This window comes from Apteryx rowi, unplaced genomic scaffold (assembly GCF_003343035.1).
Source record: "Apteryx rowi isolate R43461 unplaced genomic scaffold, aptRow1 scaffold_401, whole genome shotgun sequence".
Lineage (NCBI taxonomy): Eukaryota > Metazoa > Chordata > Aves > Apterygiformes > Apterygidae > Apteryx > Apteryx rowi.
In genome coordinates this window covers 847,934-865,192 of record NW_020450542.1, presented here as the reverse complement: position 1 = coordinate 865,192, position 17,259 = coordinate 847,934, and the positions used below count along the sequence as shown (strand labels likewise).

General features: G+C 39.2%; 2 protein-coding genes across 2 annotated transcripts in view; both read right to left on the bottom strand.

Annotated features, from left to right (window-relative positions):
• Window positions 1–321: 321 nt before the first annotated feature.
• Window positions 322–11,587, bottom strand: COQ2 (coenzyme Q2, polyprenyltransferase). Its single transcript, XM_026075358.1, has 7 exons — window positions 11,383–11,587; window positions 10,870–11,036; window positions 7,796–7,917; window positions 7,476–7,561; window positions 6,510–6,643; window positions 5,889–6,077; window positions 322–3,158 (listed from the first exon to the last, which is right to left on the bottom strand). The coding sequence occupies exons 1-7, from the start codon at window positions 11,585–11,587 to the stop codon at window positions 3,003–3,005; spliced, it is 1,059 nt and encodes a 352-aa protein (XP_025931143.1). The 3' UTR covers window positions 322–3,002.
• Window positions 11,588–12,898: 1,311 nt separating this feature from the next.
• The window catches only part of HPSE (heparanase), an 18,553-nt gene continuing 14,192 nt past the window's right edge, over window positions 12,899–17,259 (bottom strand). The window contains exon 12 of the mRNA XM_026075342.1: window positions 12,899–16,506. Within this exon, the coding sequence (XP_025931127.1) occupies window positions 16,347–16,506 (160 nt within the window). The 3' untranslated portion in view covers window positions 12,899–16,346. The remainder of the gene's footprint in view (window positions 16,507–17,259) is intronic.

Genomic DNA, 17,259 nt, shown 5'->3' with positions numbered 1-17,259 from the left:
CTCACATTTTCCAGCCTCGTATTCAMTGCTGCTGCTTCTACAGGAGCTAGTGTACACAGCTCCCTGAGAACAGAGTTGGTGTTGCTTTTGACACACCTTTCAATGAAATGCCATGTAGTATGTAAAGGCAAACATTTGTGTTGGTTACAGCGATTTCTGTTTCAATGAGCAATAGCCAATGTTGAAATTTTGCCTTTGTAAGGCTTCAACCTTTCTGCTGCCTTTAAAAGCATTAGTTACTTTGACCTCCTGAAAAGGAACAATTAGAAAAGAAAGGGGAAGAGAAAAGCAACATCCAACATTGCAGGAAATACTTCCAAAGAACAGTTTATTTGTGCAAAACCACAATAGCTAATAACAAAACTGATGCTGCTCAGAGATGGGTGTATTTAATAATTTTTATATCAGACTTTCTTTAAACACAACTGAGTGTGTGTTTGATTCTTGAAGATTCAGAATAGAATAACTTGGGAGCAGAATGAAGGAGATATGCACGTGTGTCTGCAAGCAAATACAGCCTTTTAGCCAGAAAATGGTTCAGCCTTTGTATTTCTTGCACTTATAAGATTATGTCTTATTTCTGTATATTATTCATAAAATGATTTGGAATTAACACAGTCAATAGGATAGCCTAGAGTATATATATATATWTTTTTTCCATTTCTATACAATGAACCTAAAATACAGCTGGGGGCTATCTTTGTAACAAACTGCATTTAGAGTTGTTTCTAGGAAACCACCACAGAAAACATGCAACAATTTTAAAGCTTAGGGCAGGACTGTTTTGAAATTTGAAATTTTATTCTATTTTGCTATGCAAAAATAAATCATTACAAAATAAATACTCGATCATGACGAGTTGTCACTGGAGAAAGGACACTAGAAGTTTCAAAGGCACTACAAAATGTGAGCTTTTCTCAAATCAAAGTTAGTTAAAGACACTTTAATATGTTTAAAATGGATAAAACTAACTGGTCACAACCTCTCTATGGTAATATATAAGTAATAAGAAACTGATGCATGCCAATTATATCACAAGACTTTTTTTTTTTTGGTTACTAGTAAGTGCCTAATAACAAAAGTTCAACAGAGAACTGGATATGTCCAATTCTCCCTCTACTAAATGCATCTTTGTTACACAATTATTCAGAAACTTATTACTCTTCATATTTAAAGTATTTTTCTTCATCTTAATACTTTCTCCTCTGAAAATTTATAAATCAAGTGTTAGAACAATTTCTGCCTAAGGACCTAAAAGGCCCTAAAAAAAAAGTTATGCTTCCTAACTTTTTCAAGTACTTCTGTTGTATATACAATCCAGGTCGAAAAATCCATTTGTATGTAATTTGCTCAAAAGATCTTTGACATCATTTGTTGGAACAGTAAGAGAACACAAAAGGAAAAAACAAAAGAAAACTTAACAGAGTACACTTTAAAAGGAAGAAGCATACAAAAAAATACCAAGGTCAAGCCCAGCCCCAAGAAGGATTTTCTGTAACCAGAGCTGTTTACTCATTATAAAACTATCTCACGTTGCTGCAACAGGAAACTCTTAAACTGTTATCATCACTGAGGAGAAACGAAAGTTAAACCCTGAGCATACAGTTCTGGATTGACATGTCTCTCATACATACCACTTAAATAACCCTAGAATATGATAGTCTTATTTAAAGCCAGATCAGTTCCCTAGTTTGATTTTTAGCATGACTGCACAAACAGCTGTACCCCACCACTGAAGGAGGGGAACAGAAATAAGGAAAGGCCATTTGAATACCACAACGACTTTAGTTAACAAATACTCTGTATCATCAAASTGCAGCTCCAAACGCAGGCATGTGCAAAACTTTCTCTGAAGAAAACTTCACTTGCATTGTCTACCATGATTAGCTTGAAGTAAACTCCACTCTCATTTTCATGGAATAAGAGTGTCTGTTGCTTCTTGCATAGAAACTAATTCCAGACTGTACTGGGCAAGCTCTTTAACACCACGAGTCAATAAAAAGCATAACTACTGTGCAAATTAGATAACTGATAGAGCTTAAAAAGTCAAAAATATGGAACAGTTTGGAGCTATGTAATTGTTAGCCTGCAGTTGTTATTTTTTGGTTTACAGACCTACTCCTATATACATGTTTTTCCTGTAAGATCACAAATAAAGATAATAAATGTAAGGTAAAAGGATTAGAATAAAAAAAATGTTGTTCACTTTGCAAGATGAATTGGTAGCTTATAGTCAATTACCAGTCATGCATACTTTGCAATATTTCTGGGCCTTTCTGTTTTTAAAAGTCAGTAGTCCATGTTCAAATCGTTCTTGATAGACTAGCTCAGCTCACTCTGTGCAGACAACTTTGCAGAAGTCTGTTGCTCTTATACAACTTAGAACCACTGCCAGCAATCAGAGCAAAAACAAAAAGATAATTTTAAAGTACTTTTCTATTGACTTATTATTATTTTGGACCACACATGCACGCAAAAAAACACAGAGTCCTGACAGTTTCTGGACATCTCAGGATAAAAATAGTTATGGAAATTATTTCACACAACAAGCTCCAACCCAAACTGCGAATTATTCATGCAATAAATCAGAACATCAAACATTTACAACCACATTTTATTTATAACCTGAAATCACTTTGCATTTCCCATGTACTGTCATCAAGAGATATCTGTGTTATTTATAAAACGGTGGGGCTCACAGTCTCGAGAATTTTACAGAAGTTTACTTGTACTACATAGGATCAATATTTAAACATTCAGTATCACCTTAAGCAATGCTCAGCAGCCTTACTTGTCAAAGCTTTTATGGTGGTTAAAGTCCTTCAAGGACAACCACAACTTACATTGTTGGTTAATCTCACTTGCATATTTTTAGAAATAAGGAAAATTTAATCAGCTATTATAAATAAATAGAATAAACCAGAAACAGGTATAAGTGTTTTTACTCTTACAGTATTTTTATTTTAACCAGACTAATAAATCAGTATTTATAGTAGTTTCAACTACCTGTTTTCTAAAGGCTCTTCTTCCTTTTCTGAGTCTTGTCTTTTCCAAAGATTTCCAAGCATAATCCCTACGAAGAGCAGAATTCCCACCGTACGATTTGAAGTAAACTTCTTCCAACAGTCTTCAGGTTTGTCTATATCCAAAGTGTAAATCTGTGAAAGTACAGTATAACATTCCATCAATATTATTCTGCAATCAGACACTTTGCCAAAAAAAAAAAAAAAAAAAAAAGTCTGCACATTTCAAATTCTAAAGTCTACCTGAAGCTCCATAATAAACAGGAACACTCTGTGCTTACACAGGTTTTTGTTACACAAGTGGTATCTATATTTACTTGACAGATTTATTCAACTACTGTAGAGCATACAACAGAAAAGTAAAGTTTCACATACAGACATGATTCCTGGACCTTCCCAGTGAAGCATATTATAAACAGCCTAAATATTTAACTGTCTGGCCTGTTTTTTAAAAACGCAAAAATATCTAGGCATGCAAACAAGTCTTTCTGAGATTTTTCCTCAATAGATAGGCACCTAATTCTTCAATGGGAACTTAAAAGAAATGGTACCTCCCTGTACCTTTTGGAATTTTACTATAAAATGTTGGCCTAAATTTCAGTAGAAACAAGGCGATGGAGAGAATGCAGTGAATCCAGTTAACTGTAATGCACAAGAAGCTGCCCAGTCACACAGGGCTGGTTTAATCCAGTTGCTCTTAAGTACATCTATACAATTCTCTTGCGAAAAGGAACCAGGACACCTGCAACAACAGCTAGAAACAAGGCTTACCCAGATCAACAGGTGTCTGCTGTGAATCACAATAGATGAAAAAAATATGGCACAGCAAGAGCAAAGTTACTGAAAAATATTACCAAAAACGAAACGTTGTGCAAAAGCCTTTTAAGACAGGTGACAAGAGGAAATATTAAATAAAACAGATGAAAGGATTAGTAGTACAACCCTCCCCTAAAATAAAACCACACACCCAAAACTTTGCAATTCACCCTCTGAAAAGATCAAAACAGAGTGCACCCAACAAAAAGAAATGAAAGTTAGCTCTTCCCTAATAAACCTATTCCGCTACCATTTGTGGTTTCTGCTGTTGTGTAGAGATGACAGGGCTGGATTTAAAACACATAAATTTAAAACATTGAACTGAAAAATAAAATTCAACAGCAGCCAAGTCATGAGATGCACCTTTAGAAATGCAAAGCAAAGAGAGATGTTATTTTTCTATAGTTAAACTTCTTTAATGGGACAGAAATTTGACATATCCATGACCCAAATTCCTCTATTTCCACTCAGACAGTGATTCAGGCAAAAATTCAATAATTTAAGAAAAAGCTAACCCTTATTGTGGCTTACTGAGCTTTTTAAAGTCAGTTAGGTAACTGCATGTTCCAAAATGTTGAACAAAAAGATAAGCATGAAAATGCTTATGTAGAACTAATATTAAAATGATCACTCAGGAAGAAGATACTCTTTGGTATATAGAACAATGTTGTTCTTATGACTTTGGTAACCTAGAGACTTGCTGTACACTCTTCTCCACTTACATCCAGTAGGTCTGCATCCTCGGGTATGAAAATCCTGTTGGCTGGAAACTAATTTGCATTTCTGCCAAAACTACAGTTTACAGCCACTCTGACAATCCAAACTTTGAATGATTATACAAAGGAATGTAGTATTTTTTCCAAAGATTTCCAAGCACAATCCCCATGAAGAGCAGTGGCTGAAAAGTACCAAACTACATTATCACAAGAATTCTCTTAACCACAGGTATGTATAATATCTACAAGCCACATGAGCTTCCCCATTAAAGTGCTACTTAAGTCTAATGTGCTTTAACGTACAGATCAGCTGCCCCTTTCATGCCAAGTTGCATGTTCATCATATACTTAACTTCTCAGRCTGCTTATAGTTTTACTATTTACAATGCACAGACTCCTTTATTATCACTCACCTATTAAGATCAACAATTAATTTTCTATAGACTAGCTTGTCACTTCAATACTAGACCAGACAGTCATTAATAATTTAAGAAGTCAGTAGGATTCAGAAAGAACAGAGTAAAAAAATCCTACCTGCTTCCTTTTTGGACAAAGCTAATTTTCAGTTTTGCTCTTATTCATTAAAATTTCTAAACTAATACAAATACAAGACTGAATTRGATTGTTCTCAGGTACAAAAAGAACTGTGAACTAGAACTATCAATTACTGTAAAATTGTAATATTAACATCTGCTACGGGTGGTAAAGAAAAAGCCACGGGAAATTTTGTTATACTGTCAAATCCCAGACTGATGTGCTAGAGCACAGTAGAGAAAAATTGTTTAGATGTACAACTAACTGTCTCTGGAAGACAACATACGATACTCACTTTTATACAGCTATGGTACAGCACGTTGTAGAAAAGATCTGCATGTGCCCTCGATACAGTAGACCACTTAGCCTTTTAAATTAAGTGAACAATCATAATAGATTGCAATTGCAGTCTTAAATCATATACCTAAGACATAGTGAAAACTATATCAGAACAGTAAAAATTGCAAAATCTTATTTCATATTGAGGGGGATCTAGCTACAGCTGTTACTGGAAGTGAGAAGAGAACTGTTCCCTTGAGATCACAGCCTGAGYTCTTTGGAACAGGAACAGACTGGAGAACAGTTCTCTACAATCTGTGGACCACTGGAGTTTCTTCAAAAGTAAGCTCTGTAAAAGGTAGTAAAGAGAAGCAAGCTTATAGTTAGAAGACTTAAATTCTCTTTACAGGAATTTACAGCAAAATTTTCAAGTAGTTTGTAAATTGAGAGGGGTTGAAAAGCACTCCGATTTCTTATCAAGAACTTCCACATAGAAAAAGTATAAATCAATCAATCAAACCTGGTGTGCTAAGTGAGCACCTACGGCAACCACAGCCGAGTAATAAGGGAAAGTCTGGTTACAATTCATTCCTGCCATGCACAAGCCCAAGAGCATTGCAGCACTGAAGCCACTGAGCCACTGCTTTGTATCTTCATTGAACTGTAATGCTGTTGACTTCACACCAATAAGGATGTCGTCCCTCTTATCCTAAAATGAAAGAATGAATTAGCAAAAAAACCCAAATCCAAGTGTTATGTCATAAGGGAAAAAAATGGACCTCACTAAAACTACAAATGTTTTTTTTATTTAGGAACCCAATTTAAGCCTCTCTGTAGATCTCTAAATTAAAAGATTGATCCTCAGAGCTACTTCGGCACCCAATAGCTAATAGCATCATCAAAATTATTTACACAGTGCATATATGTGTAGGTACACAAAACCCATTATACTCCAAATACTTTGCATACTAGGTTGAATGTTTAAACAGCGGAAAAAGAGTCCCAGAGACTTTTTATTTCTTCCTATTTTAGCTCATTAGAGGGTGAAGAATTGCAACAGGTTAGTACTGTTTGAATCCAAAGTAGTAAATTAAATATGCAAACATACACAAATATCTGAAAGTTCCAACTGTTACTCTACCTGATGCGCATAAATGGTATCATATACCAGCGTCCACATAACTCCAGCTAAGTACAAAGGCAAACACACAGACCACTCACATGACCCTTTGATGGCCGACCACCCTAGAAGGGCTCCCCAATTAAATGCAAGTCCTAAAAGCAGAAGGAGAGTTAAAAAAACAAAACAAAACAAAAAAAACCCCACCACTAAAAGGGTGCCAGGAGAAATCTAAATTACATTTGCAGAATTAAATATTATTTGCATGACTGTGTATCAGGTCAGCAGGTTCTTCTACACACACTAGTATCTCTATTTTCTATCACACTTTTTCAGTCAGGTAATTAATACAAGTAACTTGACATTAAATACACTGGACATACATGGAGAAGTACGTATAGCTACACACATTTTTCCCCACTTCAAATTTGATTTCATTAGCATAGGGAAAAATTAGCTTTTGAGTGTACTCAAACAATGCATCTAAAGTTAAAATGCTGCAAAAGAGTACACAGCAGACAACTACGGTAATTAAAGGCTGAAAATTATAATTCTGATTGAAAAGCTGAATGCAGCTGAAATGTGAAGGCAGGATACTGAGAGATGTCTTACGGCTCTAGCGGAAATAAAAGTGCAATCAGTTTCTCTACAGTAGTTATATTAGAGATTGAAGACTGAAATGSGGGGCAAATGCACATTTAAGAAAGGTTTCAAGATAACCTCAAAACTACAGCTGATTCTCATGTGACAAATACTTACTCTCTCTCAACATTACAAGAAGAGAAACTGCTTATTAACAGAAAAACTAAACAAACCCTAATTCTTAGATATCTTATAAATTGTTTAAAAAACTTCTGGCACAATACAACTTTATCTGTAAGGCATTTTTATTTTAATTTATGTAAGATCAGATGGCTTAAGTTCAATTTCTAATTTCTAGAACAACCCCAAAACTGTATCTGAAAACTAAAAACATTTTAAACTCACCCAAAACTAACTGTGGCCAATATGTTACTCTCTTCATCAGAGGATAGGTGATCACAAGAGACAAGGAGGCAGCTCCCAGAACAATACTGTAAAAAGTATTAAGAGGTTTGTTATTTGCTGGTCTAAGAATCACACCACACTGTGCAGCATTACAAATGTTGTCCATAGTACTGAACTAATTATTTTACTTTCAGCTACAATACAATGGCTAAAAACCTCCCCTCTCTGTCCCCCCCAAACCTTTTCTGTGGAAAACCTCTGTGCTTATCACAGAGTCCAGAAATGAAATTTTGAATAATAAAAGATCACTTATAAATCACCTGTAGTAATTCAGACACAGAAGCACACAAAGAGCCAAGCTAAGTTGTCCCCCAAGAAAAACAAAGGACTGAAAAGTAGAGATATCTCCAGCTGCCAGGGGTCTACTTGCTGTCCTTGCAACCTAAAACAAGAAAAAATAATGTTAACACTAAATCCAATATAATAAATTCAGACTTGTCATAAAAATAAGTGTCATGCCACTGACATGAAAGTGAAAAAATAAAACATAAACAGGTCACAAAATGAATGGGACAGGGTTCCTCCAAGAATATTAACTCAGTATATCATCACATACATGAGAAGTATTTCTAAGCAGTAATACTTACAATAAAAGGATGCTGCCTTCAAAAATCAAAGCAGAAATAAAATGCCACTTGTGTGCAATGAGGCTGATTAGATATACTGCATTAGATATTCTGCATGTATACAGAAATTTTGCATGTGAATTTTATTAACTGAACAAAAACCTTGTAAAACTTAAAAGGTTAAATGCCGTGAGCTAACTATACTAATATTAGAAGAGCAACATTTCTGTGATCAAGGTGATTATGGCGATGACTTCAGATCCTAAAGATTCAGCGGTCCTCTGTCACTGAAATATTAAGAATGCCACACATAGCCATTGCTAATAACAGTAACAAGAAAACTAATTTAACCCTAATCAGGACATAAAAGAGTTTAGAATCTCCCTCAGGAGCAGAGAAATCAAGGCAAATAAAGGAAGAAAGGAAGAAAGAAACATCAGAACAAAGTGTAAGCTCTTTTAGTTTGTTTTCCCCTTGTCTCATTATTTAGTTATACCAAACTTCAAATACTGTTTTGGCCATTTAAACAATGTAAAAAGTTGTTACTTAAACATGCACATCTTAACAAATTTGTGAGCAGTTCTGCTGCACATCATGACCAAACATGGTATGTTTAAAAAAAAAGTAACACTTATTAAATGATCAGGAATATAAAAAAAAAAATAAAGACATCACCAACACCACAACCCAACATCCTGTTACCAAACTAGCCTCAAGCACACTAGTTACAGATATCTGTTTGAGGTTTGTGAAGAAAGAGCTGCTGTGGAAATTTGTTTAAAACCTTTACATTTATCCATAAATGAAGTCATAATAATGTAAATTGCATCTTGCTAATCACACTCTGCACTCTGTGATATCATTTTGACACATGGAGTTGTTTATAAATGCGGAGCCCTAAACCACCCAAAGATACCACAAAACTCTACTGAATCATTCATTTCCCACAGCATTAATACAACACTGCTGTAAGAACAACTTCACACATCAGATGGGCTCATTATCCTGTTACTTGACAGCAGCCAATACCCAAAACCTGAAGAAAAATATAAGAACAGGAGATAGGACAAGCAAATTATTGCCCTTCACCAGGATACTTTCCAAGCCTACACTTGTGTACATTTCAAAATATGACATTAGGCACTGCCTTTGGTTCAGACAATTTTGTTTGTCTTCCCTCTTGTGAACAAAATAGAGGAGAAAAGAATACTCAAGGAAAACCTACTCCTGAAAATTTACAAAAAAACATACAAATAGTTCTTGAGTAGATTGTAAATAGCAAGTCACAGAATCACAGAATGGTTGAGGTTGGAAGGGGCCTCAGGAGATCATCTAGTCCAAGTCCCCTGCTCAAGCCGGATCACCTAGAGCACATTGTACAGGATTGCATTCAGGTGGGTTTTGAATATCTCCAGAGAAGGAGACTCCACAACCTCTCTGGGCAACCTGTTCCAGTGCTCTGTCACCCTCACAGTAAAGAAGTTTTTTCTCATGTTCGGATGGTTGTTTCAGTTTGTTCGTTGCCTCTTGTCCTGTCGCTGGGCACCGCTGAAAAGGGTCTGGTCCCATCCTCTTTACATCTTCCCTTAGGATATTTGTACGCATCAATAGGATCTCCTCTCAGCCTTCTCTTCTCTAGGCTAAATAGGCCCAGCTCTCTCAGTCTTTCCAAATAAGAGAGATGTTCCAGTCCCCTAATCATCTTTGTAGCCCTTTGCTGGACTCTCTCCAGTAGTGCCATGTCTCTCTTGTATTGGGGAGCTCAGAACTGGACACAGCACTCCAGATGCGACCTCACCAGGGCTGAGTAGAGGGGGAGAATCACCTCCCTCGACCTGCTGGCAGCACTCTTCCTAATGCACCCCAGGATACCACGGGTCTTCTTGGCCACAAGGGCGCACTGCTGGCTCATGCTTAACTTGGTGTCCACCAGCACTCCCAGGTCCTTCTCTGCAGAGCTGCTTTCCAGCAGGTCAGCCCCCAACCTGTACTGGTGCAGGGGGTTATTCCTCCCTAGGTGCAGGACCCTGCACTTGCTTTTATTGAACTTCATGAGGTTCCTCTCCGCCCAACTCTGCCGGCCTGTCCAGGTCTCTCTGAATGGCAGCACAGCCCTCTAGTGTCTCAGCCACTCCTCCTAGTTTGGTATCATCAGCAGACTTGCTGAGGGTGCACTCTGTCCCTTCATCCAGGTCACTGATGAATAAGTTGAATAATATTGGACCCAATATTGACCTCTGGGGGACACAGCCAGCTACAAGCCTCCAACTAGACTCTGTGCTGCTGATCACAACCCTCTGAGCTCTGCCTTTCAGCCAATTCCCAATTTGCCTCACTGACAGCTCATCTAGCTGTAAAACGTAGCAGAGAGGTTATTTATTTTGCTCCGATGTGCAGAAAAGAGTTAAAAAAATAAATTTATTTTGTTCAAGTACTACRTACAGCTGACAACATATGATTAGCTTACACAGAGGTAAGTATTCTAGAACACTTACTACAGCCCAACATAGAGTAATACAAAAATAAAACAATTTTATCATTCTAGCAGAAAACACAGACAAATGAATTGCATCTCAAACAGAAACATGGAAGAATTTCCAAACTGGGGGAAAAATGGATTTGCCTGGAGTGCTATGCTTGCTTTAGGCATGAAATTACTTATTATGTTCTAGGTGAAAGATTTATTTGGTTAAATAAACAGCAATTCACTTCCTTATCAAACATTATGAGCCTGCCTGGTCTTATCAAGTCCACAGGGACTTCTCTACCTTTTTGTCATAGTCCTGGTCCCACATGTCATTAATTGTGCAGCCTGCTCCACGCATCAGAATTGCTCCAGCCCCAAACAAGGACAGCATATACCAGTCCGGTAGACAACCCGGCTCTGCTGCCAGGCCTATACTCCAGGTGCACGGCAAATATAACAACCACGTCCCTGGGAAGGGGAAAAAAAAAATTGAAAGGGAATAGGGAAGAAATGACATATGCGGGACGTCAAAACGAGATGAAAACCAACAGCTGCTAAGCACTGAAGAGAGAAATGCCGGAAGAAATTACCAGCGCTTCCGGTGCCAGCTTTCCTGCCCCCAGTACCATTGTGGGGGGCGCTGCCCATCGCCCCCTCGGACGGTTTGCAACGGCCCCAACGGCGTTTCCCGAGCCGCAACGGTCGGGACAGCCCCCAACGGCGCGCAGCAGCGTCGCCATGGCGACCACGTCACCACGGCGGCCACGTCGCCATGGCTACCGACGCTGCAGCCGCCCCGCCCCGCCCGACTCACCAGCGGGCTGGTGCAACCGCATGAGGCGCAGGTAAGGCCGCACGGGGACCGGCGCAGCGCGCACCAGCTCCGCCACCGAAAAGCTGAGCGGCCGCGGGGGGCCCGTCCGCGCTAGGGCGCGGGGCGGCGGGGCAGCGGCGAGGGTTGGGCGGGCGGCGCGGAGGCCGCGGGCGCCCCGGCACAGCCGCGCCAGGAGCACTGCCATCTTCCCTTCCCCGCTGGCGGCGCGGGGCTTCCGGCGTGCTGACGACACGCGCCGTGCCGCCGCGGCACCGCGCATGCGCAGACTGCTCGCCCGCCCGCTGTGTGAGGCGGCGAGTGATGGCGGGGGGGGGTAACGGTTGCACAGCTGGGTCTTGGGGGGGACCCCAAACCTTGGGGGGCTCCGTGGCATCCCTGAACCCCTCAGGGGCTCTGTGGGATCCCCCCAACCCACTCAGGGGCCCTTTGGTCTCCCCTAAGCACTTCAGGGGCTCTGGCAGTCCCCCAAGGCCTCAGCCCTGGCACTCAGGGGAGGGCTCCTGGCACCAGTTTTGTTTCCCCCCCCCCACACACTGTACTTTGCCCAGATGATGTACATTAACTCCCTTACTCATCGCTCTCCTTCCTACAGCAAATAATCAAAACCTAAGGAAATACAGGGCTTATGCATGCCTGTCAAACAGCGGCCTGCCTGACAGCTTCTTGCAACCGCAACACATACAAATCTGCTGCAGGGGAGGGGACACCAAATGCCATTCATATCAAGCAGTTTTGTAGATCAAAGGGGCTGAGTGGGGTGGATGTGGGAATTTTAATTCATTTCTACTTCAGGCTAAGAGGAGAACAGCAGACATCAGCAGGTAAAGATTTGTTGGGTTATCTTTAAAAAATTGCACGCACAGGCACATTTACAGAGGAGGGCAACCCAACAGACCTTGATGTCCCAATGTACAAGAGATTCTTTCTGAAGCTTTAGCTGGCGTTTGCTTTGAGCAATAAACACCAAATAAGCACCTGAGATTAATAACAGAACAATCAAATGCATGCATTTAGCTAATAATGGCTTTAATATTTAGTCATTGTACTTTGGCATCTCACTAAAAGTTTTCATACTATTTTTACTACTGTGTTTCTTCAGAGCCTTTAATGCTATTTGTTAAATTTGTATAGATTGTCCCATGGTGTCAGCATAAATCTGATCTCACAAAAGTGTTCCAGACATTAGGTAGTAAAACATTTATGATTTCATAAATGCCGTTCACATCTCTGCCCTCATTCTCTCAGTTCTCACATTATCTTATCTGAGGTAATGAACAAACTTCATGACTTGCATGGGGAATATTTGGTGTTAAGACAGAACCATAAATGGTTCAGCTTGTATGGCATAGTTTCAGTGATAAAATTTTTCTTAGAATTACTCATGAAAGTTTCTTACAAAGTACAATGTCCCTGTAATGCAACATCATGAATTAAATAACCTAAGGCGCATTCCACAGTTCCTGTCAGCTTTAAGGACTGACATTGACCAAACCCAAAACAAACCATTTTGAAATTTTAATTCCCCCAAATGTAGACTACCAGGAGGAAGTAGAAAAACAATATAATAAAGGAGCGTCTTCCACATTTTTCCATTCACTGTTCAAATGAGCAATGCTCCACAGCAGCAAGCAATTCACAAAGGACAGTAAAAAAAAGCTAGTGAACTCTGATTAAACAAAACTATTGGAGACTTCTGTTCCCTTTCACAATCACAGGTTTAGGCAGCATGGGATTTAGTCAGGTATGGACGAGTACATGAAGTGTATTTAAACAGTACGTTACAGAGGGCAGCAGCTGAGTCCCAGCAGTGAGCAACTCACGGCCTTTCTCCCCACCTTGCACGGCTTGAAGCAGAGTCTAGTTGTTTGAGGAGCAAAGCTGTCATCTCACAGTTGAATAAAGCTGATGAGGCTCCTCCTGCAGTTTCAACTGATATGTGACCCACACCCCAAGTGGCTGCGGCACGAGAGGAGGCACCAGCCCAGCAAGAGAGAACTTGTACAGATCCTCTCAGTTCGCCTCCGATACTCACAGAGAGGCGAGTGCCATGCCAAAGCACGTGTAAATCCTGCTGTTTCTAGTGATGTGTCCTGGAGAACATGTGGAGAGCAAGTCCCAGCAGATCTCTGGACTATCTTTAAGGAGCTCATGAAAGCAATTTAGAAAAGCAAACTTTTTATCAATAGATTTATATTCACTATAGCACAGCGTGGCCCCTCACTGAAAAGCATGTAGGCAATTGCACATTGAGTTTGATAATCATCAAAGGGTATTAAGGCCCCACAGTCTTGTTCTACTCAAATGCAAGTTGATGGTCAAATTCTCACCAATTTCAAAGAGACTATTTCCTTATTTTTGCATGCATAAAACAACACACTGTATAAAAGCTTTATGACTCAAGTTACTCCACCTTCCAGTAACTCATTTACAGTAAATCCAAGACCAGTAATCCAAGTTCCAGGGTCAAAAATGTAAAAGAAAACAGAAATGCAGATGAAGATACAATCATATTTCATGGTATCACTTTTTTTTGTTTCCCCTACATACAAGATTGGAATCCTAAGGCTTATAAAAACACAAGGAAAAAAGCCCTTCAGTTAAGATGCCAATGCAGTAGTGAAGTGTTGTGGCAGGTAGGTCTCATGACAGAAGTGCTAGCCTAGAAACTATTGATAGTTAGATATTGATAGACTATTGATATTAACTCTCTTTGTATACTTATATTAATCATTTAAATTCCTAGTCTCCTCTCATTTTGTTTGTACAGAGGTAACAAGATCTATTTCATGGTATCAGTATGCTAAAGAGGAGTCTTAAAAAAAAGGAAAACTACCAAAAGCTAATATAAATTACTTTAATAAAAATATTCAAATATAAAAGTCGCATACAAGCATTAAAATAAACAAAGCTGTTAAAAAGTTCTAAAAAGAAGCTACCAGGCAAAGAATAAATTTTATGTCTAAGTTGTAACACTTCATATTCACAGATCTAAGATTTTTTTCCCTATCACCTTATGCTGTCCATTTACTTCTCCTGTTGAACTTGGACAAGGTAAATAAAAACTTAACCTGCCTGATTTTTCTTTTTGGTCTGTATTACTTCCTGGTATATAAGCCTTTGCACAATGCTGCTACATTGGAGATGCAAATATACCTTTGATGCATTTGAAGTTAAACATAACCTATATATTGTGGCAATTTTTGATCGCAGCTTCATAAGCCTATTTATCAATTCTGTGTTTATAAAGCCTTTTTATTAAAATAATTCAACCTCCTTGCCACCCTGCACTGGAATTCCATTTAGCTGGTAGCACCCTTTTAAAGCTTAAGAAGGGAGATACAGTTGTGTGTTATTTTCTCCTCCCATGCTCAAAATATCATAAGGAGATGGGAACGGCATAGGTTATATTTTCAAGAAAAATTTGAACTCTTTTGCTAAGTTGCACGTTTACAGTATGTTTATGAGAGAAAAAAGAGCCTGTGGTACACCGAACCCACAAAAAGGTGTGAATAGAGAAGCATGTGCAGAGAGAAAAATAAGTGGCTCAGAGAGCTGGCCATGAGCAGAAATGTCTAGCTGAAACTTCTCTCTCCTGAAAAAAGGAGTCTTTACGTGGCTCAGTAAGGCAATGAGGTGGCTTCTGCATCCCAGCGGCGGAAAATGGGTTGGTTTATCTGGCAGCCAGATTTATTCTCAGCATGCTACGAAGACCACCGAAAGCTTTCTGATGACTTCAGTGGTTTTAGGTTCCCATTTCCTTAAGGACAGGACAAGAGATGCTCAATCAAAACAAAACAAAACAAACCCCAAAAAACAGCCTTCAGGACTGACAAAGTGAGGAAAAAGCACAGTTACGTAAAGGTGAATTTTTTTCAACTAGGCAAGCTTCTGACCAGAAAAGCAGCTTCAAAGGTGATGATTTTTGCATTAATCAATGGAGTAATGAGCCYGCACTATGCAAAGCACTGTCCTGCACTGAAAAAGATCATTTCTTGGAGCAGCGATGTGTCCCTCTCCTCCCCAGGAGATCAGCTTTTAAAGCAATACTGACTGCAGGCTGTTCTGAAGGAGCAACAGTGTTTTATTTGTCAAGAAACGTGTGTTTGGAAAATGCAAAGCTACAGCTCCATCTTGTGACCCGACTATCATAACTTAGGAGACATGTGTGGACAAGTTATATCAGCCAGGGAGCTGCCCAAAATCTGATGGCAGTTTTTACTTCTCTGAACAGCATTTTCCCTGATTTCATTTCCCATTCAGACGTTCCACCTTGTTTTTTTTATGCATCCCTGGCTTTTTTTGTCCCTCCCAAAGTGATTGCCAGTCGACGAGAGAAGCCAAGCTGTGAGCAGCCTTGAGATCAAAGAAGTCCATAGCTGTGAACCCACAGTTAACAGCTACAAAAATCCCAAGCTGTCGGGTATTTCTTGTGTACACTGCAAGCAAAACCACGTGTGTGTGTGTGTGTGTGTGTAAAGCTGTCCTAACCTTTTCTGAAGAAAAGTTTTTAGATCAACTGCTCTGAAAACTGTGCTTACATAAACTAGGAAATAAGGGTATGGTGAAATTTCTGGCTGGCAGACCTGAAATTGCAGTGTGAAACATTTGCACAATTGCAGTGAAAAAACATACGCAGTTTAACATACGGAATAGAGAAGGGTCTTGCTATCAAATGTACTTATGCAGGCCAGACAAAGAAAAAAAACCCTCCATCTGGGGCTTCTGTACTTGAAAATTTGCTCTTAAAGCTCAGCAAGTATGTGTTTTACATACAAACTATACAGTATGACTTCATGTCTACCCCACAAACAATACCAGTGCCACCAGCAGATTTGAATCGATTGCCAGAATTAGATCTCACTATAGAAATGTGAATTTCTAGCATCAAACTTAATTACTAGCCAACTGCTACTACAGTTATCCTGCAAGTGTGCATTCGACATTTAAATGCAAGCAATAGCTTTGGCGTTTTTGATAACATAAAACCCATAAGAAAAAGCTGGAAGGCCGAGAATACTCCCTGGACCAAGGGGTTTTTCATTAAGTGCTGGCAGCATTTTGTCATCCACCATCCTTAGGACACGGCCATTCAACTGAATAGACCTAGAGAAAGAGAGAGAGAGATGGTTGTGGCAGCTGTTTTTTGTTTGCCATCAAGTGCAAATACCTCTTGAAATTCAACTGCAAACAAGCAAGTACAAAGCTTCCTAACCAATTTGGCACATAGCATAAACCTTCCCTTAAGGCTTTACATATATATATATATATATACAGATACACCATATATCTACAGTATCTATTGCACTCACACAGCAAGTATTCACTTAAGAGTAGTATTACAGCAAAGTTGAAAAGTAATTGTTTCTTATTCATATACTCAAATTAACTATAGAACAGACTTTGAAAAGTACAAATGCAAGTTCTTTTTCTCCTGCAAATGCTAGTATATGTCGTACACATTGGCACTGGAAGGATCTGTGCTTTGGATGTGAAAGATATACTAGCATTTGCAGGAAAAAAACCCCAACTTGGTTATCACTGTCAGTACTCTGGACCAGAGTACTGTTTTTGTTACCAGCTTTTTGTTTTGCTGATTTACAGCAATGCGTTGGATCAATATCAGATTTTGTATGGTTAACGCTTGTAGTATTGACACAACATGCTGCTGTAAATCAGGAGCGAACACCACTGAAAGCAATATACCTACTCTTGTTCAAAATAAAAAGGTCATTAGGCTCTGGTCCAGAGCACTGACAGTCTACTGGAGAGTTAGCATCAAACAACTGCCATCATACCTTAGCAAGGTTTTAGTGGCCTGATTTTAGGATACCTGATTTAACAGGAGTCAGACCTTAC